This window comes from Hemicordylus capensis, chromosome 1 (assembly GCF_027244095.1).
Source record: "Hemicordylus capensis ecotype Gifberg chromosome 1, rHemCap1.1.pri, whole genome shotgun sequence".
NCBI lineage: Eukaryota > Metazoa > Chordata > Lepidosauria > Squamata > Cordylidae > Hemicordylus > Hemicordylus capensis.
In genome coordinates this window covers 151,059,922-151,087,669 of record NC_069657.1, presented here as the reverse complement: position 1 = coordinate 151,087,669, position 27,748 = coordinate 151,059,922, and the positions used below count along the sequence as shown (strand labels likewise).

The 27,748-nt window shown below is 45.4% G+C and overlaps 1 protein-coding gene across 21 annotated transcripts in view; it reads right to left on the bottom strand.

Annotated features, from left to right (window-relative positions):
- The window catches only part of TNS1 (tensin 1), a 432,927-nt gene that overhangs the window by 106,566 nt on the left and 298,613 nt on the right, over positions 1–27,748 (bottom strand). For all 21 annotated transcript variants that reach the window (XM_053307444.1, XM_053307453.1, XM_053307473.1 and 18 more), the window contains 10 exons: positions 27,504–27,675; positions 26,189–26,239; positions 15,921–16,043; positions 10,674–10,738; positions 8,577–8,660; positions 7,056–7,168; positions 4,910–4,970; positions 3,453–3,528; positions 2,536–2,665; positions 962–1,027 (listed from right to left, as the gene is read on the bottom strand). In XM_053307444.1, coding sequence (XP_053163419.1) covers positions 962–1,027; positions 2,536–2,665; positions 3,453–3,528; positions 4,910–4,970; positions 7,056–7,168; positions 8,577–8,660; positions 10,674–10,738; positions 15,921–16,043; positions 26,189–26,239; positions 27,504–27,675 — 941 coding nt within the window. The remainder of the gene's footprint in view (positions 1–961; positions 1,028–2,535; positions 2,666–3,452; positions 3,529–4,909; positions 4,971–7,055; positions 7,169–8,576; positions 8,661–10,673; positions 10,739–15,920; positions 16,044–26,188; positions 26,240–27,503; positions 27,676–27,748) is intronic.

Sequence of the window (27,748 nt, the reverse complement as noted above, 5' to 3'; positions counted from 1 at the left end):
GTTGCTGACTACAACTCCCATAATCCCCTGCCAAAGGCCACTGCAGGAAGTTGTATCAACAACATCTTGGAATCCCTCTTACAAGGAACACTGCTGTCCAGTCACAGGAATGAATCCAAAGAAACCAGAGCCAGAGTAGAGTCACATCTGGGGATTCTGCCGAAGCAAAGGGGATAAGAAGAGATGGAGTGAGAGAGAGAGGGAGGGAGAAAGCAGCATAAGACTAGACGGTGCTCAACTGCTGACAGAATAATAAACCATGACTGAGCTTATGCAGCAGATCAGGTCAACTGTTGCTCAGGCAAAGACCTGAGCTTGATCTGGAAGTTTTTATTTCCAGAGGAGTCAACAGTGACCATTCAGGAATGTCATGAAAGAAGCCTCCACCAAGATGGCAGGCTTGTAAGGAAAAGGAAGTTGTCTGTTGGTGAGGACTTGCAACAGGTCCAACTTAGTAAGCAGCAGGTGGCTGGAGTTGGTGATGCTGATTCTAAACCTCAGCGATGGCAGAGGAATGAGGAGAAGTCCTAATAGAAGCTGTCTGCCAGAGCAGTAAAGGATGACAAAATAGCAAAGGGACCACAGGGGGCTGCATACATGAATGTGTAGGACCTGGGGATGGAGAAGGGTAACAATGGAGCAGAAAATGAAAGTGGTGAAGACACACTGTTTTGTATGTGCATGAAAGCAAAGCGGGGATTTGCCAGCAGCTGGTGACCAGAAAATGCAGTGCTTTCATGCAGAAACAGGGGCAGTGTTCCCTCTAAGGTGTGTGCACCTGCGCACATGCATCCATTGTTTTATGTCTGGTCAGTTAATTTTAGAGCCTGCTCAGGTTGAATCAGAAAGGCCCCATTCTGAACGCACATGTGCACACACTGCCTTGATACTACTGCCCAGAACAAAAGTCATTCCGTACAATTAGAAAGGGAAAATTAGAGGGAACACTGAACAGGAGTACCTTGAATCTTCTCAGGACCATAAGAGAACACAAACTCCACTTTCCCATACTCTGGAAACCGTTCGTCTGCAATGCAAAAGATGACAAGACATTCAATATATCAATATGGCTGTCCTGCAGATACAGTATATAAAATGGGGCAATACCTAGTTTGAAGGGGAAATTGGGGCCCTTGGGGGATATGGTCAAAAGGTTCTCAACTTCATTCTCTAAATATCCTAGAAAAGGTTTTTAGGGTCACACACCAACAAGATGATACCAATTCTCATGGCTATGACTATCACAAGGATTTGGATGTTTCACTGGCTAACATTGCATTCATCCCAAGTCATCCTCAGCACAGCCTACAATGAGATAATGTTTGTGCCACTTCTCTCCCGCTGCTGCTTTTGGGAGAACTAGCCTATCATGACAAAAAAAACCCAGTATCACACGTCCTTTGGCAACGCAGGTTCATCAAGCATGCATAGGCACTGTATTAAGGTACAAGGAACCTCTTATTTCCAGTGAAGTCAACGGAGTCTCTTTTGGATGGAAGGGGAATTGTTCCTGGAATGGCCAGCAGCCATGTAGCACTCACTCACATGACCCTCTCAAGCACTGATAGCTGCCCACCACTGGCAGAACAATAAGAATGAGAACAGGGGCCCATTCCGCTGCCTGGTATTTCAATTCCCCACTCAAGCCAGGAAAAGAAAAGGAAAAAAAACCCTCAGGGTTAGGGTTTCCCAGACTGTTTCTATACACTTCAAGACAGATCCTTAGATTACAAAAGCTGAAATAATGGTAGCCAGGAGAAGACTGATTCAGCAAATCAAAAGCAAAGAAGTGACAGCCATATAAGTCCATGGAATGCCAAGTTCTAGAAAAGGTGGATGGCTAAAGGAAGACACCTATTATCCTTTCTGTGAGTGTGCCCCAGCAAACTGGATGACCTGGAAAGACTTGAAATCTACTGGTCCTAATATATTTTAAAAGAAGATCCAATTCTTTATAGAATCACAATGAAAGCTTTACACCAGAGACAGTTTTACTAAATGACTTAAGAGAAATCAAAGCCTGAAATTTGCAGAAGGAATTAACGATGTTGTTATTAGTAAAATTTAGAATTGTCACTAACTGTAAAAAAGGATGGCCACCAGGGATAAGAATCGTTTCCAAAAAATACGGCAAATCTTAACACAGAACAAATTATCATCACAAATAAAAGCATCTTGGAGTGTGAGTTATTAAAAATATTTTTAAGACAGGTGGGTTCTGTTCCTCAATTTTATTGACAATTCTAAGTCCATATATACTAGGTCAGAGGGGTTAAAGATGATATTTATGTGAAATGTTTAAGTTTAATTCTATTAAATGATATTTAATGTTATTCATGCAATTTTATATGATACATTGTTTATATTATAGTTCTGTTTGTTTTAAATGAAAAAATGACAAATACCCTTAAAAAATGAGGGCATTACATGATGGCAATGGCATTGGGAAACACTGTGAAGATAAAACCATTTTTCCTAACGTTCTTTGCAGACCAAACCCAGTTTCCCTCAGTCTCCTTTAGAAATTGTTCTTACCTTTAAAGGCATCATCCAGGTCCTCCTTATTGAAAACAATGGCCAGGTCATGAATGGCACAAGTGTGGAACTGCACTCGGAAGATCACATCCCTAGTTGGGCTACGAAATTTCTTATGATAGCATTTTAACTGCCAAGGGTGGGGAAAAGAAGAAAAGAGCCATCAGCTTCAGGGTATTCCAGTGCTGTCGTTTTTTAGAGGACTATTCCCCCATTCTGCCCTCCACTTCTCCCCACAAAAGCTATGAACTATCCTTGCATAAGGAGATTGTCAACTGCAGCTTGTCATTATTCTGGTGTCTCAAAAAAGTAATCAGCAGCTGAAGCTGCGTTAAAATCTTAGAACTTGTAGGGACCTTGGAGGTCCTCCAGTCATAGGAACAAAGGAAGCTGCAATATACTGAGTTAGACCATTGGTCCATCTAGTTCAGTATTGTCTACACAGACTGGAAGCGGCTTCTCCAAGGTTGCAGGCAGGAATCTCTCTCAGCCCTAGCTTGGATGAATCTGCACAGAGTCACAGAGCTGAAACGACCTTGGAGATCTTCTAGTTCAATGCCCTGGGCCTTTCCCAGACAGCAGGATTTACCACAAGATTAAGAGGGGTGAAATACTGCAAGTTATGGGCCATATTGGATATTGCAAATTTGCCCAAAAACCCAATGCAAAAAGTGGACTTTTTTACCCTGGACATAAATCAGGATAAGGTTCAATGCACAATAAAAAACCCGAATCGTGTATGGCGTGCTCCCTGATAGCTTGCAGGGACTTCAACAAGAATCTGGACAATGTATGAATGCACACCTGCCCTTCCAAAGTAAAATCACCATCTGGCAGGGCTCCTGTTCACCCACTCCATAAGCCAAAACCCCATATGGATAGCAACTGGCAATAGAAAAGTCAAGTTTGGTATTTACCAAGATATCCCCCTTCAGGAGCAGTCCAGGCTCTATAGTGATACAAATGCTGGTCTGGCTGTCTCCCTGCACATTGCTGCATAGAGGAAGAAAAACAATAAGCATGGAGGATGGAACATGCATGACCAGACAACCGGGATGTTATAATCTGAGGCTGGGTATCCAAATAGCAGCTTCCCCTAATGGTGGGTAGAACTAAACAGGAAGGTAGTACCTCAGAAGAGGCACCAACTTGCATGGGAGTCTGGTACTACCATTTTTGCTTTACCACTCATATTAATCTTCTTAGGTCACTTGGACTTGCAGGGACCAGCACAGCACAGATATAGATTTGTGCCTAACAATCGGTAGCAAACACCAATATAACAGGCGATGGTAATTCACAAAAGTGATTGTCCGGAAGTGCCCCTTGCTATGTTTATGTCAGCTATACTTCATAGAATTTGTTCCAAAATATAACATAAGTATATTGTGATATTTACATCTCAACTCATGCCCCCAGTCAGCATTTCCAGTTCAAGGGTTCCTCATTGTGAAAATTCATACTTATAAAGGAAGTACTAATCTTTCCCCTCAATTACACCTGTCCTTCCCAAATGCTTCTGTGTATCTGGACACATGTGCAATGTCCCTCATCTCAGCCACTGTCCTGCTCTTCTTCTGTTTGTTAGTTGCTTAAAAATGAGTGGAGACACATTTTAGTTGATAGGACTGAAATTGAAATGGTTGGTTTTGTAGAACATCCATTTCTCCTTCTGAAACAGGGGAAAGAAAAACAATTCAACATGGCCTTTCCTTCAAGTCTGCATTGCTTTCAAAATCTTTTCTAAAAATCACATCTATTAAAGTTTTAGTACAAATTTAACATGCATATATAAATTTAATTGTTTAAATAATCAGCTAAAATCCAGATGGGTAGTCAGCATTTTTTTTAATCAGTCAATCAACACCTAGTTGTTTCACAAAACAAAATTTTGCATTTCTTCCATGGAAGAAGCCATTAAAGTTAAACTGGGTGGAAAATACTTAGCCCTGAAGTGCTGACATACCTTGAGGGCTGTTCCATAAAGGACATCTTTCCCATATGGAAATAGCATTCTCCAGTAGGAAATGTGTTATATGTTGAGAGCCATAAATGCTGCTCCCATTAGTCCAAGTGAGTATGCATTCTCTCTTTTTTTCTCCTCCCATATTTTGTCATGTCCATGCAGTTCAAGAAGCCTTTAGGGGAAGAATTGTCTCCCTCTTTGAATGTTTTCTTGGATCAGCCAAGACAAGTTGCATGGCTGCGTGATATCCCAAGAGCAAAGCACCAGCTGAGGTGCATGGAGAGCTCTTCAGGATCCCACCTCTACCCAAGAATCAGAGCTTTGGTCCGTCCCTATGACTGGTGGGACAGACAGGCACCTGAGTGCCATAAATCAAAAGAATAGTGCCAACTCCAAGGTGATATTTACTAGATTCCAGAGGTGTAGACAGGCTGCATAGCTTGGTATATCTTGAGGAAGGGCCGGCAGCCTAGGAAACATAAATCAAACACAAAGAGAAAGGGGCCTTCATTAGTCAGGGAGATTAGTTATGGAGAAGGAAACACAAACAGCAAGAGGCCAAGACAAACAGTCTAGCCTGGAGGAGAGGTTTCCAGCGACTCTGCCCTCCCAGCAGCCAGCAGGGCCAGATTTGTGACTGTGACAGATGCCCCGAGGGAAAAGAAATGGGATGGCCAGGTGGCAGGATTATGCAAGGTCTTACTTTACCCTAAGACATATGGGGTTCCGTTGTCCCCATGGTGGCACTGCTGAACTGCCCCTGGCCAGTTCTCTGCTGCAGTGCCCCAGGCCCAGAACACCAAACAAGCTCGTGCAGCCTTCAGATTGTCAGGCAAATTCATGCACGGGCACACCTTTTACAAGGCCATGCCTGTTCTTGTTAAATATGAATATAAATTACAATTAACTAAGACAGTTCTGGGAATGTGACCATATACTTATAAAACCCTTAACAGCTTGAGTCCAGGGAATTTAAGAGAGTGCTTTTGTCACAACCACCCCGCCATTAAGATCATCTGGCGAGGTCCAGTTAAGCTTGCCACTGGCTTGTTTGTTGGCTACTCAGGTCCGGGCCTTCTCTGTGGCTGCTCCAGGGCTCTGGAATGTACTTCCTGTCAAAATAGAGAGCCAGCGTGGTGTAGTGGTTAGAGTGCTGGACTAGGACCGGGGAGACCCGAGTTCAAATCCCCATTCAGCCTTGATACTAGCTGGGTGACTTTGGGCCAGTCACTTCTCTCTCAGCCTAACCTACTTCACAGGGTTGTTGTGAAAGAGAAACTTAAGTGTGTAGTACACCACTCTGGGCTCCTTGGAGGAAGAGCGGGATATAAAATGTAAAAACAAACAAACAAAAAGCTTTTCCATCTTTGGATGTTTTTAAGAAGACCCTTAAGGCACACCTGTTTTCTCAGGCTTTTAGTTAATCAATTTTAAATTACTTGTTTTAGATTGTAAAATTGTATTAAATCACGTTATCCTGTTTTAGATTTGTTGTATTTTAAATTATGTACACTGCCTAGGGATACACATATCACATAGGGATGTGCACGAACCAGTTCAGCACCACCTTAGGGAAGCACTGAAACAGCTCGGGTATCCACAGCGGAACCAGTTCAGTGGGGTGGGAAGTGGTTCCCTTAAGAAGCAGGTCCTTACCTGCTCCACTGCCGCCCTGCCACTTTTCTGGGCACGGCACTTACTCTACCAACAGCTGTGCATGGCTGCGGCACCTTTCCTTGTAGCCTGCACATGGCATCGGCATGCACATGGCCACCATGCATGTGTAGTGGTCATGCACGTGCCCATGCCACGCACAGGCTGCAGGGAACAGTGTGGCCGTTGATAGAGCGAGTGCCACACCTGGAAAAGCAGCGGGACAGCAGCAGAGCAGGTAAGGACCTACCTGCATACCTGCTTCTTAAGGGAACTGCTCCCCACTCCGCTCATGGCTGCTCAAGCCTGTTCAGGCACAACTCTAATATCAGGTGGTATATAGATATGACAAAACAAACAAAGATGCTAGACACTGAGCATTAAGGGCAGAGAATGGATCCATGTTCCTTGAAATCCTGATACTCAACCAAAAAGAACACTGATATGACACATAGCTGTTCTTTTGCTCTCATCAGACACTCTGAACTGGAATTCAAAAGCCACAGACACATTCCGCTCCAGGAGGTTATGATGTCATTTTAATACCATTACGCCAGCATGGTGACTTCATCAGAATCTGAGTTTACTTTGAATAGGTGAGAACACCAGTTTCGATACCACTTGGGAAAGCAACATAGATTGCCTCAAAAAGTCTGTGGCCTGTGATGTTAGTTTTCTATCTGCAGGAAGTTTTTAATGGTATGTTTCAGTAAAATGGGTGATAGCCCATTCTATCACCTCGGCACACTATCACCTCATTCTGCTGCTTTTGTAGACCAGGCCTTAAATGTGGCCTGGAGAGAAAAAGAGAACTTGTGGGTTTCCTGAGCAACCAGTTTATCTTTCAGCCCTTGGGAAGTTCTATGTGTATGTTGGGGGCTGGAATGGAAAAGCCAGTTACCTCCTTTAGACTCAAAGTTGGGAATTCCATGCATGATGACATGATGCAGGAAGAGGGGCTTGTTGTTCATTTTGATGGTGCCAGACAGCAGGCCACTGAAGTAATGGACATACCTAAAGTAGAAACCAAGAGAGCAATCAGGCAGTTAGCTAAAAACAAGTACACATCATGGCAGGCAGAAAGGGAGTGCTCTAGCACCATCTAGTGGACCAAGAGTCTAGTTTGAAAGCACATAGTACAGCAACCTTGCTGGTCAGTGCCTGGATGGAAGACCACCTGGGAATTCCATTATTGCTATCTTGACTTTCATTGTGGAAGAAAAGTGGGATATACATGTAGCAAACAAATAAATAAAATAGTAGTGATGTTCCTTAGAAATGCATCAGAGGCCAAATTGATAACCAACCGCTTTTAAAAATTCAACAGAACAGATAAAGACCGACTTTGCAAATTGAGGGATATCCCGGGTCTTGATATCCACACACATACTCATGCTGAATGTATCATAACAAAAGCAGTCAGTCATATCACTAGTATAATCATTTGCCTTTTCTTTAATGCATGCATCCCAAGCTGTCTCCAGTTTACTATATCTGTAAATTAATATCAGTTATAAATGTGGGAGTGAGAGGAAACAGAAGGGAACAGCAGCCCCCATGGCTAGCAATTACTGAAGCTGACCTGCACCAAGGACAAGAAGTGGAGGAAAGAGAGGAGGAGGAGGAGATGAAGGGGAGAGAGAGGGGAAGAATGTGAATCCCTGCCACAGCAGAGGGGAGCAGGCACACAAAGAGAAGGAGAGCAGGTGCACAGCCACAATGTGGGCAAGTGGTGTGGCTGCACACAGACTGCCATTGCCTGGAGGCTGCCTGCCATGCCCTCCTGCACTGGGTGCTGGGCACTCACTGCACACTCAGGCACAGTGCCTCATCTTGCTAAGCGTGGCCAGGAGTCACAGACAGGAGCACGTGATAGCTGAAAAGATCGCAGCTGAGACAAGAAGCCCATTATAATCCTTCCTGTTCAGAGGGCTCCAATTGCCAGTCTGGGTGGGTGAGGCCGGGGCAAAGCCTGAGAGTCTTCTGCTTCTGTGATTGTCCCAGGCTGTAGTTCTAGCAACTTCTATATGGGGCAGCCACTCAGCTCTGATCCAGGCAGTTCCTGACAGTAATGCACAATGCAAAGCAAACCAGGGCCCATTTCTTCTCTAACTAAAGGCACCATTTCCTCAAACACATATACCGTATTTTACGGACTATAAGACGCTACGGACTATAAGACGCACCTTAATTTTAATCCAGTTTTTCAGAGTTTTAACATATTAAACTGTTAAAACATATAAGACGCACCTGAATTTTGGCGGATATTTTTCGAGTTAAAAAGTGAGTCTTATAGTCCATAAAATACGGTAAGCAGAATCATCAACCCTTCAAGCTATGTGCTCTGAGAGAAACATGGGGAGCCCCTCAGAGAAAGAATGAACCCACACTCAAGAGACAGAAAAGCCATCCCAGGACTAACCTCTTCTGTGATGGCTGCCCCACTGGGATCACCTTATCCTCATAGAACCTCTTCATGGCAAACCGGTCCAGCGCTTGGTCTGCACTGTGGGTAAACAGAAGTGTCAACACACAGCCATAAGCCCCCGAAGGTTTTACAGACAGGGCCTTTCCGCCCAATCCACTCCTGATTGGAGTGTGCCAGTCCACATATTTGCTGGATTTAACCTGACCTCCCTGCGGGCTATCAGGGACCAGGACAGACAGGGCTTTGTTTTTCTCCGAAGAGAGGCTGCGAATTCTGGCTTAGTCCGAGTTATGTCCGGGATTAAAAAATCCTCTATTTCCAGCAGCTTTTGTAAAAAAAAACCCAAAAAACTCAGGGGCTTCTGCTTTCTCCAAAGGTGTTGATGGAGGTGCTGATGGCTATGCAAATGGTCCATCTAATCCCTCGAATTAAAATGCCTCAAATCTTCTGCGAAGCAGATTCACTCTTCAGGTGAGGCATAGAAGCCATATGTGAAAAAACTCCAGGAGACAGAAAGCATGACTTGGCCTGACAGGAAAGAGGGACTCCAAGGAAGAAGGGGTTGGCTTCTTACCCGTAATCATTTATATAGGGAGTTTCAAGATGGAATTCATTCTAGACTATTTCAAGCCTTTTCTCCTTACTTCCAGTCCTAGTTTTTTTTTTAGCCAAAAATTCTAAACTCAGCATCTTATCAGTGAATTAGAGATTTAGGCAATTCAGTGCATTGGTTTGCTAAATCAATTGAATTTATGGAGTCTTCCATACCATAGAAGCATCTCTATACAGCACAGCTCATTCTTCCTTTTCCTGCTGTAGCAAGCATGCAACGCAATGGAGTTTTTAAATGCTTGTTAAAATGTCTGCCTCAATTCTGCACTAGGGAGGTGGGAAGATGGTTTTAGCGGAGGCAACATGGTATCTCCCTAACAGTGTTCCCTCTAACAGGGACTCCCAGACATTGTTGACTACAACTCCCATAATCCCCAAGCAAAAGCCATTGCTGCTGGGGATTATGGCAGTTGTGGTCAACATCTGGGAATTCCTGTTAGAGGGAACACTGCCCCTAATGATCATTAACATTTCCCCCCACTGATTCTTGTGGGACCAAATTGAGACCCAGAAGATCAAATATTTACATCTAGCTCTAGCATTCCTGATATAGAACATAGGAAGCTGCCTTATACCAAATCAGACCATTAGTCCATCTAGCTCAGTATTGTCTACAGCAGGGATTCTCAGTGTTGGGTCCCCAGATGTTATTGGACTTCAACTCCCACAATCCCCAGGCCCAGTGGCCTTTGGTTGGGGAATATGGGAGTTGAAGTCCAGTAACATCTGGGGACCCAACGCTGAGAATTCCTGGTCTACACAGACTGGCAGTGGCTTCTCCAAGTTTCCAGGCTTGAGTATCTCAGCCCTCTCTGGAGATGCAGGGGAGGGAACATGGAATCTTCTTCCTGTAAGCATGCAGATGCTCTTTCCAGAGTAGCCCCATCCTCTTAAGGGCATATCTTACAGTGCTTACATGTAGCACCCATTCAAATGCAAACTAGGGTGGACTCTGCTTAGCAAAGAGGATAATTGATGCTTGCTACCACAAGACCAGCTCTCCTCTCATACTTCACATTCTCATCCCTCACTGATGACCTTCCCAACCCTTCCATACTCATTCACCTGAGAGCTAGCCAGTAGACAGCTTACTTAGGGCTCACTGCTCCTCTAACCAGAGAGACCTCCTCTAGCAGACAAAGAGCTGTGGGCAACTTCTCCCAATCACAAAGGAATGGCTAGGAAAGGTTATTTTTCACTGGTGCGTGGAAAAATTGGTTTCCTCCAGACAGCATCACTGGCAAATACCAGTTATACAAGTTTAACACTTGGAAGCACTGATTCCTGTAAGATGGCTGGTGAAATGCACCTCTCCTTCTGGATGTTACAGTCTAAACTCCTGGCATTTCTGAATGATGAGCAAAATAGACAATAGGCCAGAGGGTCCAGAAGGACAGGTTCCGCCCTTCCACCTTCATTATGACCACTAAAACAATAGTCTTCACTGCCCCTCATGCAAACACAATGTGAGGCCCTCACCTGGCTGAGATGTTGCTATAGTGCATGTAGGCTGCAATAACAACCCCTGTTCGGCCTCTGTTCCCCTGCAGAAGACATGAACAAAACAGGACATTTAGCATCATCAGAGATTAAACCCTGTAGAAGAGAAAGTACTTGTGTCCTCACTGAAGGGGCCAACGGGATGGAACTCTCCATACTGAATGGGGCAATAATTTCCCATTGACATGCCCAGGTTTTGGAAGGAAACAGACTCCATTCAGCTCAGCCAGCCTTTACTAGAGCTGAACAGACTTACAACCCAAGCAGTGTATCTGGGTGGTTATCCTAATCATGAATTTTATTATTATTCCATATACTATCTTGATTCCCCTGTGACTGTCTCGCCAGGAAGGTAATGACTGAACAATAAGTGGCACTGTTGAAATTGACTGAGGATGTAACAGATTCAGATACTGCCAGATTCTCCCATACATTGTGTAAAGGGGTTTGCAGGGAGAGCCTGCACTGCCACTATCCCTCATACCTCAACGAGAGAGAGAGAGCGCGCAAGCAGAAATCATTGAAACCAGCAGAGGCTGAGCCACGGATCATGGGGATTTGATCTGTGTCCTCCTGTCTTCTGGGGGGCCTTCCCAGAGCCCTGCCGCTGACCCACATCTGCTGAACAAGTCAAATCTTTTTTTAAAAACTTTTTTTAAAGCGCCGCTGTGTGGCGAGGACAGGGACTGCCAGCAGATGTGCGGGCACTCGGGGGAGGAAGGCGGTGGCAAGAGCTCCTTCTCTGAGCCCGCCTGCCTCCCAAATGACAGACCAGGCTGATTTCAGCCCATTTCAGGCCTCTGAGCAGCATGTGCATGTACAGAGAGCCCCTAAATGGGCCGAAAACAGCCCAATCTTATTTTGGAGAAAGGCGGGCTCAGAGAAGGATCTCTTGCCACTGCCACCCTCCCCTGAGTGCCTGCACACCCGCTGGCAGCTCCCATCCCCGCTGCATAGTGGCGTTTTAAAATATGTTTTTAAAAAATATTTTACTTGCACCCAATCCTCCCCTCCCACCAGCCCTCAAGCGGCGGGCGGGGGGTGAGGGGGGCTGCTAAGCCCTTCAGGTCCGGGTTCCAAAATTACCTAGGTGCACCTCTGGTAACCAGGGGACCACTCAAAAATGAGAAGTTTCCAAAATGCAGTGGATAATTTGGAATACAGAACTGAGAAGGTGAGGCCCACACCTCTGCTTGGCCCTGGAGTTATTGGGTAGTCCTGAAAAATCACTATATGAAAAATGAACATTCAAATTGCATTCCTCTCAGTACTCATTTGCAGATAAATAAATAGATAAAATTTTTATGACTGTATGTCACCTTCACACATTAAGAATTAGGCATTGTTTTATTGAGAAATGGCAAACAACTCTAAAGGGGCAGTACAACATTACCACCTTTATGCAGCAACATGGCCATATGCAGTAGGAGCAGACGAAACAAAAGCAGGAGAGCATAAAACACTCTCTCCTCCATACAGAACAGTTGCAAGGGAACATGCACAAAACCAATCACACACATCAGCAACAAAAATGCAATGACACATGTCAGATGCAGAATTTGACCCAGAAAATCCAGGAATCCCATTTTCCCACCATGGAAGATCTATGAGCCTTTGACCCAAACTAGATGTGACCTGATCATTTATTCACACCTCTGCCCCTTTCACACATACAAGTGTTTGCATGAAGTGCCACAGCGCTCTTGCACAACGGTGCAAGCATTATGTTCTGCTACATGTGTAATGTTGCACCGTATGTCAGTCACTGTGAACTAGGAAGTAGGGGAAGTTGTTTCAACCAACAGAGCACCAGGAGGTAAACCAGGGGAGGGTTTTTAGCTTCCCTCACCTGCGAACTGTATTTCATGTAAAAAATAAACCAAATCTGGCATCAGCCCTGAACACAGCTACTTGACACCCCAAGAGCAAAGTCAGATCTAGAAGTACCATCATTCTTCAAGTCTGCTTAGTCAGGGAAATAAAAACCCCACCCACCACAGTTTTTTCCACTGCCCCTAAGGCAGCTGGATCTCTCACAAGTATCATCTGTATTTTGTCTGGATTCAGTTTCAATCGATTTAACCTCATCCATTTAACTGAGTCTTCCAGATACTGGTTGAAAACCAAGAGAGGTGCTCCCAGACCACTTGATAATGAAACATAGGGTTCAGTGTCATAAATATACTGACGACATCTCACTTCCAAAACCTCAGAGAATCTCTCCCAATGGTTTCATGTAGATAGCAGAGAGAAGAAAGGGTTTTCTTTATCAACTACAGAACATTATCAACGTTATCAACTGCAGAAAAAAAGAGAGATTTGCCCAAAGGCACAATAAAAATGTCTTTAATAAATCCTCCACCATTATCCAATGTGTATCATATTTTCATAAGGGAAATCTAGATATTGTTATAGGCTGATATGCTTCCTTGCTCTATCACCACTTGTTGAATGCCTATTAGGCTCCAGCTTAATCTTCATACAAATACTCACCCCACACACACCTATGAAGACTTTGGGCTACCCTTGCCCCAATTCTTCCAATCCCCACTACATTTTTTGATTCACAGCCTTGGCAGAGAAGAAAAGGAACCAGCTTTTTTCACTTCCCACATTTCTGATTTAAGCCTAACACTTAGAACAAGAGAGATAGAACAAACTATGCAAATACTTCCTTAATGAGCAACAACACTTTTCATCCTGATGCATAAGCAATGGAAAGAAAGAGACAATAAAATGTCCAAATATAGCAGTAACGTTGCCTCATCAGTGTTAACACCAGCAACAAGAGAGTTGGAGCACAAAATAAAATACTTCATCATGCAGCAGCCCCAATAATACAAAGCCTCATGGAATGCAATGTAAATTCTACAATGAACAGTGGAAAGAGAAAGAGTGAGACACAATGCAGTAAGAATCGAACAGCCTTTGTTGAAGCTCTTTAAGAGTAAATCTACACTGAAAACATATATAGATCCTATATCAGTCATCATCCTGGATTCAAATAATCTCAGGAACTGAAGCTGAAAAGGTGATGAAGAGTCTTGTTGGAGATCCTATAGCTCCCAGGGTTTCCTGAGAAAACGGAATAACTATTACAGCAGTTTAAGTCTGTGGTGTACATTTACCAGGGGTCTACAAGCTTCAAACAATAAGAGTTTCAAGGAATGGAACAGCAGCAAGTAGGTATATGCAGACCAATCACAAACATACAGCAGGACCAGAGCATAGCAATCATACGAAAAGCCCATAATAGAAAGACAGAACATGTTGCTGGGAAAAGGAGGTACTACCAGCACAAGAGCACTGCAGAATGAAGACTGCTCTCAACTGTCAAGGAGGAGAGGCGGACTGGCAATCATCCTTGAGCCTCATGGATATGAGCAAGATTTCTCTTACAGATTCAAAGCAGTTAACATCCATTTAATTAACTATTACTACAAATTTTAAAAAACCCCACAAATGGCCCAATCCCCAACCACTGCTGGTTACAAGGCAATTGTCATTAGAGAGTAGTCAGTCACTGTCATAAAAAGTTCCTTTCAGACTCTAGTTCTTTTGCCTATGTCACCTCTTCCTCTGCTTTCTGATGTCTTGCCTATTGGTTTCCTTCTCTTCTATCTTCCCTCAGGTCTCCCTTTAGCTTCCTCTCCTCCTCAGCTTCTCTTTTTCTTCAGCTACCAAGGTCAGGGGACCCACCTAATCCAAGTAACAAGCTCAGTGTCAACTTCTACTGTCAGACATGCATAAAATGATTTCAGAGTGATCATGCAGAAACATCATCATCAGATAGATGTACTGTATATGGACACTCAGTTCATTGTGGCTGGTAGAGTTTTCTCCTGGAGCTTTTTCACACAGGGATTTTAGTCTGCATCTGCTCCGGAATGGAGGGTGTGGGTTCACATATCGGCCAGATTTAGTCCTAAGTCCCTGCAAGCTATCGGGGAGCACTTCACACATGATTTGGGTTTTTCATTGCGTGTTAGAGGGTAGCCCAATTTATATCCGGGGTAAAAAAAATCACTTTTTGCATTGGTTTTTGGGGGCAACTTTGAACTCGCAGTAAACTCGCGGTAAAGCCTGCTGTCTGAAAATGCTCCTGCTTGCTGCAAATAAAACAGCGGCTTCCGTTTATGGCTGACATTTCAAGCGACTGGCTTACCATGAGCATAAAGTCACTACGGGGTGGTGATTATGGCCTGGCCACAAAGAGAGTAGCCCTGCACAATAAATGCATAAGTGCATTTGTCACGTGCCTACTGGGGGGGGGGGGCAGGATTAATTCTTTGCAACTTCTGAGTCAAAACTACCCCAAAATTCCATTTGCTGCAGCTCTCCTTTACCGTTTTGTCTCTGTCTTTCTGTCATACTTACAACTAGCGCCCGTCAAATGACTTTCTCCTATCCCATGGCACCCTAGTTGGGGTGGGCATTCCATGGGAACCATCCACAAGAAAGCTATTCTCTTCTCTCATTGTACGTGTTTTATTATACATCAATAAACAACCTTTAAATCATAAGAAAGCTCTTGTACAAACAAATATCCAAATTGTATCCAATCTCCATGGAAGAAGACAATTTCTCCCCAAAGTCTGCATGCTCTCTCAGGTGAACATATTCTGTCAATCCGGACATTTCAGTTCATTTTCATCAACCATCCTTTTAACAAAGAAACCAAAGGGTTGTGCCATTTGGGGCAACTAACCTTTTTGCTGATGTTAGCAAACTCCAGATTAATTCATGATGTTCTCTTTGAACCACATATTCTAAATAACCCAGCAAAACCACCAATGGGCACAGGGGGATGAAATAGTCTTAACATCAACCCTATCACATAGACAGTCTTGCTCCAAAATTCCTTTATCTTTGTTCAGCTTCTCCAAATGGCCCTACTTTGTGAACATTTCCAACATTTGCTATTTCTGTAAATCTCTCTCACGCAATACGGTGTTAAGCATTGTTGATATAATATTTTACAGCCGTTTTCCTTGATATTTACACATGGGGAATATGCTGGGTCTTTTGTATATACTGACTGCCAAATCCCGTCCTCAAAACCACTCCATGATTCCATTTGCTGCAGCTCTCCTTCGCTGTTTCGTCTCTGCTGCCAAACTCAAATCTGCTCACCTGTCAAAACTGTTATCCTCCCCCATGCTACCCTAATTGGGGTTGGCGTTCCATGGGAAAAACCCTCAGGGCAAACCCCTTCCATTCGCTCACCTTATTGTGGAGAACCACAACATTGTGAGGATCGGCATTGAGCCACGTGTCCATGGCCTTGCAGATGCTGCATATCTTCTCCAGGGCAGGTGTATGCAAGTCAGGCCATCCAAAATCCAGCACCTGTATGTAGTACAAGTAAAGATAGGATTGCCAGGCAAGAGAAAGAAGAAAAAAGAAAGTGTTAAAGGTGGAGGCTCTGTCTTAGTTAACAGCTGCTGCTTTACAAAAGCAGCCAGTGCATATATCAGCAGGGTTAGCCCTCCCATTAGGTAGGGTGAGGTGGCCTGCCTGATCAGATTTTGGGACACCATCAGAATATAGCATTGAAGGACAGCAAATTGTCAATTATTTAGTTTATTATTATGTAATTTATTATAGTTTGTTCAGTTTATTATTATATGTTACCACCACTGGTAGGGGCACCATGTGGATTTTCTGCCCGAGGCTCTAAAAAGTACTGAGCCAGTGCAGTTACATGTCCAAAAGGCCACAGTAGCAAAACAATATACTGACACCAGAGACCAAGAAGAAGGAAAAGTACAACTCACTCAAATTGAAGGAGTCCCTGTATGAGGCATCCCTACCAGAAATCTCATGGATAGACCCCTAGCCAGAAACAGACTACAGAAGCAATGCATTAACTGCTTAGAAAATGCATGAAACTAAGAACAGCTTCATGCTTGGCCCCCAGAATTCACCACCCTCCAACAATGTCAAAGCAGAGTCATATATATGAATTAGCACATCATGATGATCCCAGGAATTGACCCTTTTATTCAGGCTTTTGGCCAATGAGCTGTCCCTTCTTTTTAAAAAGCTTTTAGATGCATTTGCCCTGTTCTTATGTTTTTAATGAATTGTTTTTATCTTGTGGTTAACCACCCTGGGGTCTTAGGATGAAGGATGATAGATAGATAGATAGTTAGATAGATAGATAGATAGATAGATAGATAGATAGATAGATAGATAGATTACACACACACACATACATATAAATAAACTGAGCATTCATTCTAATAAGGTGACTCACCATAGAAGCCTGTCCTTTGAAATTTTATCAAACAAGGCACAATGTAAAATTACAACCCATATACAGAAGCCATTAAAAAGTCCTTCCTTGTGGTGTGTCTTTTCCATATGATGGCATCATTAAGAGCCAGCGTGGTATAGTGGTTAGAGTGCTGGACTAGGACTGTGGAGACCCGAGTTCAAATCCCCATTCAGCCATTAAACTAGCTGGGTGACTCTGGGCCAGTCACTTCTCTCTCAGCCTAACCTACTTCACAGGGCTGTTGTGAAAGAGAAACTCAAGTATGTAATACACTGCTCTGGGCTCTTTGGAGGAAGAGCGGGATATAAATATTATTACAATCATCATCATCATCATCATCATCATCATCATCATCATCATCAGGCATGCACATAAATAGGGATGACTGAAAGTTGTCCACAAATCTCTGTAAAATAATCTGCCTCTTAGAATTTTGAAGGTGGGTTTCTAAGGAAGTCTGGGAGCTCTGGCAGCCTCCTTCAGATTCTCTTGATTGCTTAAGACACTGCATAGGCATTATAGCATCCGAACTACTGATGCTGTGTAACTTTATCAGCTGGTGTAAAATAGTGGTTAAGTATAAGAGCTGTGAGCTGATAAATCCCCAGTTCAAGCCTTGCCTCTGCACCAGACTCACTAGGTAGCATTAGATAAACCATCTTCGACTCTAGTCCCTCCCTCCTGCAACAGATAACATATGAAAAACACTCCATTCATGAAGTGATGCATAAATGCTAAGCATTAAGTTCCAAGTTATTATCCCTTTGTCCAACTTTTTCTATTCTTTTGATTTGTTACAGTTAGCACCCCCTCCAGGAATGAAGCTTTCTTTGCTCGTAGGAGAGTTTCCCTTCTGTGCTCCAGCAAGCTCTAGGCGGTTCGTTCTTTGCCCCTCCTCCATTTCCACTGCTTGCCAACCGAACATTATCGACTTGCTGCCACAATCACTTGATAAATATAGTGGCAAGCTTACAACATTAGCTGTTCCTCTAGGATTTAGGAGAGGAAGGATAAATATTTCAGCCATGTGCCTGGCTCTGGGTCGATGAACAACCTCTTTGGTTGCCAAAGACATCAGCAGCATGGAGGGATTAGTGGACAAAACAGGGAGAGGGAGGGGGGGGAGAGAGAGAGAGAGAGAGAGATGCACAAAGGGCTTAAGGAGCAGCAGATTACAGGGGAATCCAAGAAGAATGGAGGCAGCCAAGAATAGAGGCTCAGGCAGCCCCTTCTGGATGCCAAGGCTGGAGCCAAAAAGCATCCAAAGGGAAACGAACTAATAGCTGGGCTAAGACTTTTGGACTCAGAGGCACAGGATTCAAATTCCAGCTTGGATCGGACCATGGTATGGTTCTATGGCCTTTTCAGAACCCGACCCAATGGACCAATGCTAGACTATAGAGCCTGGTTCTTCATTCCAAGATCTGGCAGATGTATACCTTCTTTTCTCATAACACCCAGTCTGGATGTCAAAAAGACACTCACTGCATTGTCACAGTTTGTGAATATGAGTGAGTATTCCTGGGCCTCCATTCTCATTAATCAAATCAAAACAGCCCTGCAATAAGTTATATATTTTCCCCACAACAGCAGCAGTTGACCTTGGCACTCATAACAAAAAAAGGTGACTATTTGAAGTGGAGGTTTTAGCTAGGCATAGCTCATTCTTTGCAGAGCCACTAAGCACATGAAAACTGATTCTGACAATTGTTGACCATGTTCCAAACACCATACGTCATTAATTTCTCTACCTGATCATGATGATGGATTTAACAAAAAGGAGCATTGGTCACTTACCGTGAAGGCTTCTTTTTGCTGCTGGAGTTGAGGACATTTCACGTGGGTTATCCTCCCCAGCATGCTCCAGAGGGCAGGACATATTTAAACCAGTCAAAGCCTTTAAGAGGCCCGGGAGAATAGCCCCTCCCAGTTTGGTTTGTCAAGCCAAGCTTCTAGAAGACAGACAGAAAATTAAGAGAATCATAATAACAGGAATAGATACATGAGAGAAAAAAAAGTAGACCAGTAGCCGTGGATGCCCAAGGGTGGGTCAAGACATCCTCAACTCCAGCAGCAAGCAGCAGCCTTCCTGGTAAGTGACCAATGCTCCTTTCTCAGCTGCTGGGTGAGGACATCTCACGTGAGACATGCCACAGCTGAAGACCCTGGGAGGGGACAACCCCAGCTACTGGGGCGGTAGACCAGAACATGCTGGAGCACACGCCTGCCAAAGGCAGCCTGAGAGGAATGTATGAGATCCAGCTTGTAGTATCTTATAAACGTGGAAAGAGAAGACCACGTAGCCGCTCTGCAGATGTCTTCCAGTGGGGCATCATGGAGAATGCCACTGAACAGGCCACTGAACAAGTGGAGTGCACTGTAAGCTTTAGAAGAGTAGGAAGGTGTTGAAACTCATAGGTGAGAGAGATACAGGCCTTAATCCATCAGGCCGAGGTATATGCCAAGACTTGTTGTCCCATTGATTAAAGACACAAATAAGGCCTCTGTGGAACGGAATGAGGAAGTCCGCAAGAGGTAGGCTTTCAGGCAGCAGCAGATGTCGAGCTTGTGCCATTCCTTCTTTCTCAGGTGAGCAGGTTTAGAGCAGAAGGATGGAAGGACCACGTCCTAGGATCTATGGAACACTGAAGCCACCTTAAACAGGACCAAGGGGTCCAGAATCAAGGTCACTGAATCTGGAGAAAAGATACAAAATTTTAGATTGGTGGGAAAGGATCTGAGTTTGGAGACCTGTCTAGCTGAGGTGATGGCCATCAGAAATGCCAGTTTCATTGAGAGGATGTGTACAAGTATTGAACACAGCAGTTCAAAGGGAGGTGCATGCAGTATTCTGAGAACCTTGTGCAGATCCCATGAAAGAAACCGATGGGCCACTGGAGGAGAGAACAAGGAGGCCCCCCTCAGGAAGAATTTCAAATGAGGGTGAGAGGAAAGACCCCTTCCCTTGAAGGGTGAGAGAAGACTCCCCAAAGCTGCTGCATGGCATTTAATGGTGTTGGTCCGTAAGCCCTTATCCAGTCTGTCTTGTAGCAACAGCAGAAATTCAGGTATCTCACATGCTATAGCTGAGAGCTTATGGTGTCTGCACCACCTAAGGAAAACGTGCCAGATGGACACTTCTGTTGGTAGATGCCCTCCAGGATGGTATCCAGAACCCACTGGTCATATCCGAGATGGCTTAGGATGTTGTGCTCATTCACCATGTGGCAAGCTTGAACAAGGCTGGATTGTGATGAAGGACCAGGCCTTGACTGAGAAGGTTGTCTGTCATTGGCAGGAACCACGGTCTGTCCACCACCAGGTGAAGGACCACAGACGGCATGGCCAGTAAGGTGCAACCGGTATTCGACCTCTGAATAGTCGAATGTGAAAGAGAAGGTGGCTGAGGACCAGAATTGGCGGGAATGGATACAACAGCTCCTTGGGCCATGGGGCTGACAAGGCATCTGTAGCTTCTGCTTGGAGACACAGCAAGCGGGAGAAGAAACAAGGAAGTTGAATGATGAGAGGGGATGCGAAAAGGTCCACTGAAGGCTATCCCAGAGCCCAGGTAAGTCGTCGTAAGACATGCAGGTTGAGTCTCCATTACACTGGGTGGAGTTCCTGGCGGCTGTGTTGAGTGCTCCGCTGATGTGGTGAACCAGGAGGAAAGACAGATGGGTCTCCACTCATTGGATCAGAAGAACCGCCTCCTGGTGAAGGGACTTGGTGTGAGTCCCACCCTGGCGATTTACATGCTGTTGTATTGTCTTTGCTGTTGCATTATCTGTGTGCACCAATATGTCTTTGTGAAGAATTATCTGCTGAAATGACAAAAGGGCCAGGTGGATGGCTCTCAGCTCTAGCCAGTTTATGCTGTGGGTCGCCTCAGCGGAAGCCCAGGTGCCTTGGGCTGACAGACTGGCAAAGTGCTTCCCAGCTGGACAGGGTGGCATCGGTAATGACTATGATTCTGGGAGGATCCAGAAAAGATCTGCCCTGACCCAGGCGAGCAGGGTTTTGCCACCAGCGGAAAGAGTCTTTCACTGAGCAAGGGAGCATGACTTTTGTCCGGTGTGTCTGTGCAATCTCTGCCTGGTGGGGTAGCAGGAAACATTGAAGAGTGTGCAAGTGCAATCTAGGGATGGGCAAACCGGCTCGACATCCAACAGGTTTGACGTCGAGCCGGTTCGGTTCGAACCACCCCCTGTTCAGTCCAACCCCGCTCCAGGGGAGTTGTTGGAGGAGGTGAGGGGTCTGCAGAGGTTCCCCCTCCCCCCGCCGGCCTCAATGCAGCCCGAACCGGCCTATTCGGCAGGCTCTTCGGCCCGTTCATGCCAGGCCTCTCATGCCGGGTCATGCCAGGCCTCTCAGAGGTCAATTGCGCAGGCGCGGCAGCCTCCAAAATGGCCACTGAGCAGAGGGGGAAGGCCCGAACAGGCCGGTTTGGGCTGCATTGAGGCCAGCGGGGGGAGGTGGAACCTCGGCAGACCCCCCCACCTCCTCCAACATCTCCTCCAGAGGGAATAAGTGACATTTAAAAAAATTGTATTGGGGGGGGGGAAGGTCTGCGACCCCCCCCCCCCGGACTGAACCGGACTGGGAGGGTTCGAAGGGGTGCCGGACCGAACTGGCCCGATCAAGTTTGAGGGGGTGCTGGACTGAACTGGCCCGGTCAGGTTCTAGTCCGGTCCAGCCCCGAACCAAACCGAGCCAGCCGTTAGTGGCTCATCTCTAGAGCAAGCGTGCCCAGGGGACCATCACGTTCAGGAATTAGGCTAAGGTGATTATCAATACCGTCTTGGGGGCAGTATTTGTTGGATTAGTGTCAGCATCTCGGTCTTGCATTCCTCTGGTAGGAACAACTTGTCTCGGGTTCAGTGCTCCCTCTAAGGTGTATGCATGTGCACATGCACACAAATTTTTTAATGTCTATTCAGTTAATTTTAGGTCCCGCTCAGGTTGAATCAGGAAGGCCTCATTCTGAGTGTACATGCACACACACTGCCTTGATACTACTGCCCAGAACAAAACTCATTCTGCACACTGATGAAAAAAAATTAGAGAGAACACTGTTTGGGTTTTGTCTATGATCACCCGTAAGTGTTGGATTTGTCTGGAAGATGTCAGATGGCTTTTGGCAGTGTTTAGAAACCCGTGGGATGCCAGAATGTCGAGGGTGGTGTTTATGTCTAAGATTGCCGATTCACTGGATGGTGACTGAATGAGGAGATCATTTAGATAGATGAAGAGTCTGATCTTTTGAAGTCTGAGGTGAGCCACCAAGAGGGCCAGAACCTTGGTGAAGATCCTGGGGACCAAGGAGAGGCCAAATGGGAGCACTGTATACTGATAGTAGCAGCCGTTGTAGGAAAAACAAAGGTGGCAGAAATCGGGATGAATTGGTACGTGAAAGTATGCTTCTGTGAGATACTTGAGGTCCAGGACAGCTCTGAATGATCCGTCTCCTTGGGTATGGTAAACAAGACAGAGTAAATGCCCCATCAGTGGAGATGTATTGGAACCGGTTCTACTGCAGAGATGTTGAGGAGGTGATGAACTGCCTGTTGAATAGGGGTGGGCACGAACCGGTCCGGAGGCCATGCTGGAGGCCTCCGGACCGGTCCGGTTCCGAGCCAGTCCAGCGGTTCGGCATGGAGGAGGGATGTAGCTTTAAGGGCAGGGGGTGGTTCTTACCCCCCCCCCCCGCCACTCTTCCCCCTCTGGCGCTGTGATTTTTGATGAAGATTTTGAGGCGGCAGCGTTCCTCGCTGCCGCCCCTGCCCCCGTCGTTAGCCTGCAAGTGGCAAAGTAATGATGATGCATGCGCCCGTTCTGCCGCGCGTGCACACCTGCCACCGCCGCGTGCGCTCCACTGACGTCACACGTCGATGTGTGATGTCAGCGGAGCGCGCGCGGGGCAGGTGCGCACGCAGGGGGGAAGAGCGGCGGAGGGGGAAGTACCACCCCCGCCCTTAAAGCTACATCCCCCCCCCGTGCCCGTCCGAACTGGCTCAGAACTTTGCACACCCCTACTGTTGAAGGGCCAAGTGTTTTTGGAGGGACTTGGATCAAGGGGTTGACATGAATCTGTTGTTGGGACAGGCCGTCAACTATATCTTGCACCCATGGAGGATTATGTCCAGGACCCATCTGTATGATAAGGAGGCTTCCCAGGAGTGAAAGAAGTGGGAGAGGCCCACTCCTGACGAGTCAGGAGGCTTGATGAGGTTTGGATTGTTGGCCAAAGTTGTTTGGGATTGTTGGCTTTGATGTTGAGGCCGGGCCTGTTCCAGGTGGGGTGCTGTTGTCTAGCATCTCTATCTCTGGGGCAAAAGTTGGCACGAAAGGACCAAAAGGGCTAACCCTTCGGATGGGTTGCTAGTCTTCTTTGCAAGTGGCTGAAGGGAGTGCCTTCTTTTTGTCCTTTGTTTTGATTAGGCCTTATTGTAATGCTTCGTTGCCAAAAAGTTTAGTTGCGGTAAAGGGCACTGCTGAGAGATTTGATCGTGAGGCCGAATCAATCAGCCAATGCTTCAGCCAGAGGGTGCACCAGGCTACCACACTTTGTTGGCTGTGGCTCGTGCCCCAAAATGTACAGAGTACAGATTTGAGTCTGCAATGAAGGCTTGGGCCTTTTGAATCTTCAAAAGTATCTGTCTCTGTCTGGGTGGATCCTGTAGGGGCAACTGAAGAAGTTCATCCATCCAAAGAAGGGATGCTCTGGAGATGATTGATACTGCTATGGAAGCCCAGATGGACAGTGTGATGGATTCATGGTTTTTCTTCAGTTGGAACTCAAGTTTCTTCTCAGTCAGAACTTTAAGGATTGATTCTCCATCTTGAGGCAAAATCGTGAACGCCGCCACGTGAGCATCGACAGGAGGTGTTTGGAATAAGGCTGCTGCTGTGGAAACAAAACTGTAATGTTTGTTAGCAAATGTGGTGGTTTTCTTTTGTACTGAGGGAGTCTGCCATTCTTGTTTCACTACTTCTGCAAATGTCTCAAGGAGGGGAAACAGGGTCCTGTGAAGAGGTGGTAGGCAGTACTAGGTACTCCCTAGAAGGGGCAGTAGTACTCTGTAGATCTTCAATTTGTAGGCATAAGGTATGCAGGGCTTTCACAAACAGATTGGAGAAGTCTTCAGAAGGGAAGAGTCTCCGTGAGTGCGAGGTAGGCTCAACCTGTTGGCCACTGGACTATTCCCCCTCTTCTTTGGACTCAACGTCTGGGTCTAAGTCAATTTCCAGGTTTTCCGGAATTGGGGAAGCCTCTCTGGGGGCCAGGAGGCCCTGAGGGAGCAGAGGATCCATGGGCCTTCCTTGGTGGGGGTCTAGGAAGTCATAATCCGAAATAATAGATGAGTGACAAGAGGCTGGTCTTTTATGTTTTTGGCCAAACTTCTTGGATTTTTTGCTTTTAGAGCTATAGCTACATTTGTGCTTATGACTCTTTTTTCTCCTTTTAGGAGGAGGTTCAGAAGATGTTGAAGAAGAGTCAGCGTCCTTGGAGGAGGAGGACTGCTCGTGGGACCTATTCCATTTTTTACGTGGCATTGTGGGTTGGTGAAGTTCTAGCATCTGATTCAGCATAGGAGAGAACCAGATGCGCCAAGGTTCGGTGACCTCTTCCAGGGGAGGAGCGGCTGGATTGATCGGGCCCAGAGGCACCTTTAGAGGGGAGGGTTCAGGGGGAACCAGAGTTTTAGCAGGCCATGGACTCACCAGGGCTGGCTGAAGAGGAGTGTCCGGCATGGGTGGAGTCTCCGCTGGTTCCTTCTCCCGTGGCACGGGCAGCTAAACAGATGTGGGTGAGTTAGAGGGCCCTCCGCCCATTCTGTTTTCCAGGGGCTGGTTGTTGTGGGAGCCCTCTTCAGTCGGGGGAAGCTCCAGCAGCTCGAAGGGACACGCTGGAGTAGGCAGGCTTGTTGGAGTGTTCCCCTTTCCTCCCTCAGTCAGAGTTTGCCTTTTTTTCCAGCCCAGGCACCGGAGACGCCCCTGTTGAAGGTTTTGCTCCCAGCTTCCCCTTATTAATCAGTGGATTGGTTCTGCATGAGGCATTTTTTAATCACTTCTTCTTAAGAAAATACAAAAAGGGGACTTGCCTCTAACTCTAAAGAAGAGGTTGTAGCCACATTGGCACTAGGGATTTTCCAGGAGGGCTAGTGCTTTCTCTGCAACTTACAGGGGTGCTAGAGTTGACTCCATTATAAGCAGGCTTTGGCTGCTTCTTGGGTGGTGTTGCGGGCCATGCAGAAACACTGGGGCCCGCCGGCAGAGTTGGGATGTCCGCCTCAAGAACAATGACATTGGGGCTTTCAGGCCTCCTCAGGAGGGAAATTGAACAATCATGCTTCCCAGCACATTGTATGGCGGTGAGGTGGGCTCCCAATTGACCCACAAGGTCAATTAGCCCTCCTGCCCCCACCCCCGGCACACCTGACGAAAACCCAGTGGTCTGTGGTGGGGCGCTCTCTGAAGCGTGCACCATCGTGCAGTGGTGATGGGGCTTACCAAGCTGAAAAGCTGCTGCAGATTTCTTTCCCTTCGGCATGAGAACGTGCAAAATGCCTGACCATCAGCAGGGGAGGAAGGAAAGCGAATGGAAAGCGGGGAAAACAGCAGAAGTTTGTTGGTTTTTTAAACAAAGCAGGGGGAAGAATGCAAAGGAGAGCTGCGAGGAGAAAAGTTTGAAGAATAAGTAGCAAAAGATAGTGTGGAGTAGAGGCAAGACAATGTCAACTGCTCTGGAGCTCTGCAGGGCAAACTAAACTAGGAGGGGCTATCCTACCAGGCCTCTTAAAGGCTTTGACTAATTTAAATATGTTGTGCCCTCTGAAGCATGCTGGGGAGGATAACCCACAGGAGATGTCCTCACCCAGCAGCTGAGAATATGCTATGTTCTTTATAGGACTTTCACCTTCATTCAGTGGCTTAAAGAACATCCAGAACTTTGTGATAAGCACAAGCATGGCAAAGCCCTGTTCACACTATATACACTAGTATCATTTGGTAATGTTCAATGTGACCAATATAGGTGGAGCTATGAAAATAAAGGCGCAGGCCTAAGTAGATGGCCAAGAAAAGACCAGCTTTCATCTCTGCAACTGAGGCTTTGCTTTTGCTGAGGCTGAAGGGTAAGGAGTGGGAAGAAGGCTATCTTCACTAAGTTAGTCTGGATATTGGTCATTGTCCATAACTGGCCCCATCTTACCTTGCAGTGGAGCTTGCTGATATCATGCCTCCGCTCTGACAGGTTAAAAAGCTAGTGGAGAAAGAAAAACATACATAGTTAGAAGAAGGACCTTATGTGCTGAAAAGAGAGCTGAGCAACAAGTTTGACAGGAAACTGGATAACATGAACAGGAAGTGTGGAATTCCATGGCTATGGAATTTCTTTTCTTTTTTTTAATAATATTTTTTTTTTATTTTGAAATGGAACAAAGACAAAAGCTTGGTTAAATCTCTTGAATTGCCAAATTACAAGAATTATATATAATAATAGTGCAGATAATCTAAAAATGGGGGGGGAAGGCAAACCTCTTCCACTGTATCATTGATCTTCTCCAATAACAAAATTACAAGGGGGGAAAACATGAACATATACTGCAATTCAACGTCATTATTAAACAGATGAATCAATTTTCAGATGTAAGTAAAAACCTTAGGAACTGTTAAGATTTTTTAAAATTACCCAATTTAACACAAATAATCCAGTAAAAACAACTTAATAAATAACGAAAGATAAAAAGGGAAAAGGGAAAAAGATAGATGTATCCCTGATATCTAGTATCTATATGATACAATTCAACATCATATTAGTGGTTCCATAAAAACAGATTGTAAATAAAGAAGACAGACAAGAATACATCTCTGATATCAGCTTGCAAAGATTATATATAGTATAATAAAAATAGCTGTCCAATAAAAAGGGGAAAACATGGCTATGGAATTTCTTAAGTGCATGAGAACTTCCTCTTCCTTGAATTGTAGATATGGTTATTGTTGTTGTTTAACTTAATAAGCACACTGCACATTTGCACCGTTTTTCGGGTACTCTTAGGCACACCTGTCCAATTGATGCAATTTGCTGAAATGGAAATTGAAACAGAACTGTGAAATGTGCAAGTTTCCAGGATTATGAAGTTGTCATGTTTAGCTTCTGGCTAAAACAGACTGGACAAATAAGCAAGGTGGTCTATGGTGGATAAGTGCCATGATACATATTCACAATTAAAAAGGGAAATTGTGTATGTCTGATACTGTGAGAGAAGAGGTGGAACAACAGCCAAAGAAAGATCAATGCAAGACTCTTGTCTAGAGTAATCACAAAGAGGTTTGTACCATGTCCATAAGACACAATCTTTTGTGCAACAACAACAGTCAGGAAGTGGAGTGTGCACAGGAGTAAACCACAGAATGGAATGTGCACAGAATACAGGTCACTCCTTATGAGGCATTCTGAAGCAGATCATGTGAAAAAAAACAGTCTGGGAATGTTGTGAATCACAATCCTGAAAAGGTCTTACCAGGTAACTATCCCCATGCTTAGATTTAAGCATCTGTGCCACCTCCTTTAGGTTGCTGCAGAAGGTCTGCTCCTCTGATGAACTTGCAAAGTTGACAGCAATTATCCGTTCTGTGACGTATACCAAATCTAGTTCACAAGTGTCCTCCATGGCCTGATTTAGACTTAAGCTCCTAGGACAGAGAGAAGCAATCAGTGATGGGAACATGTTGTGCAAAGGACTCAAAATATGAGGGATCTTGTATT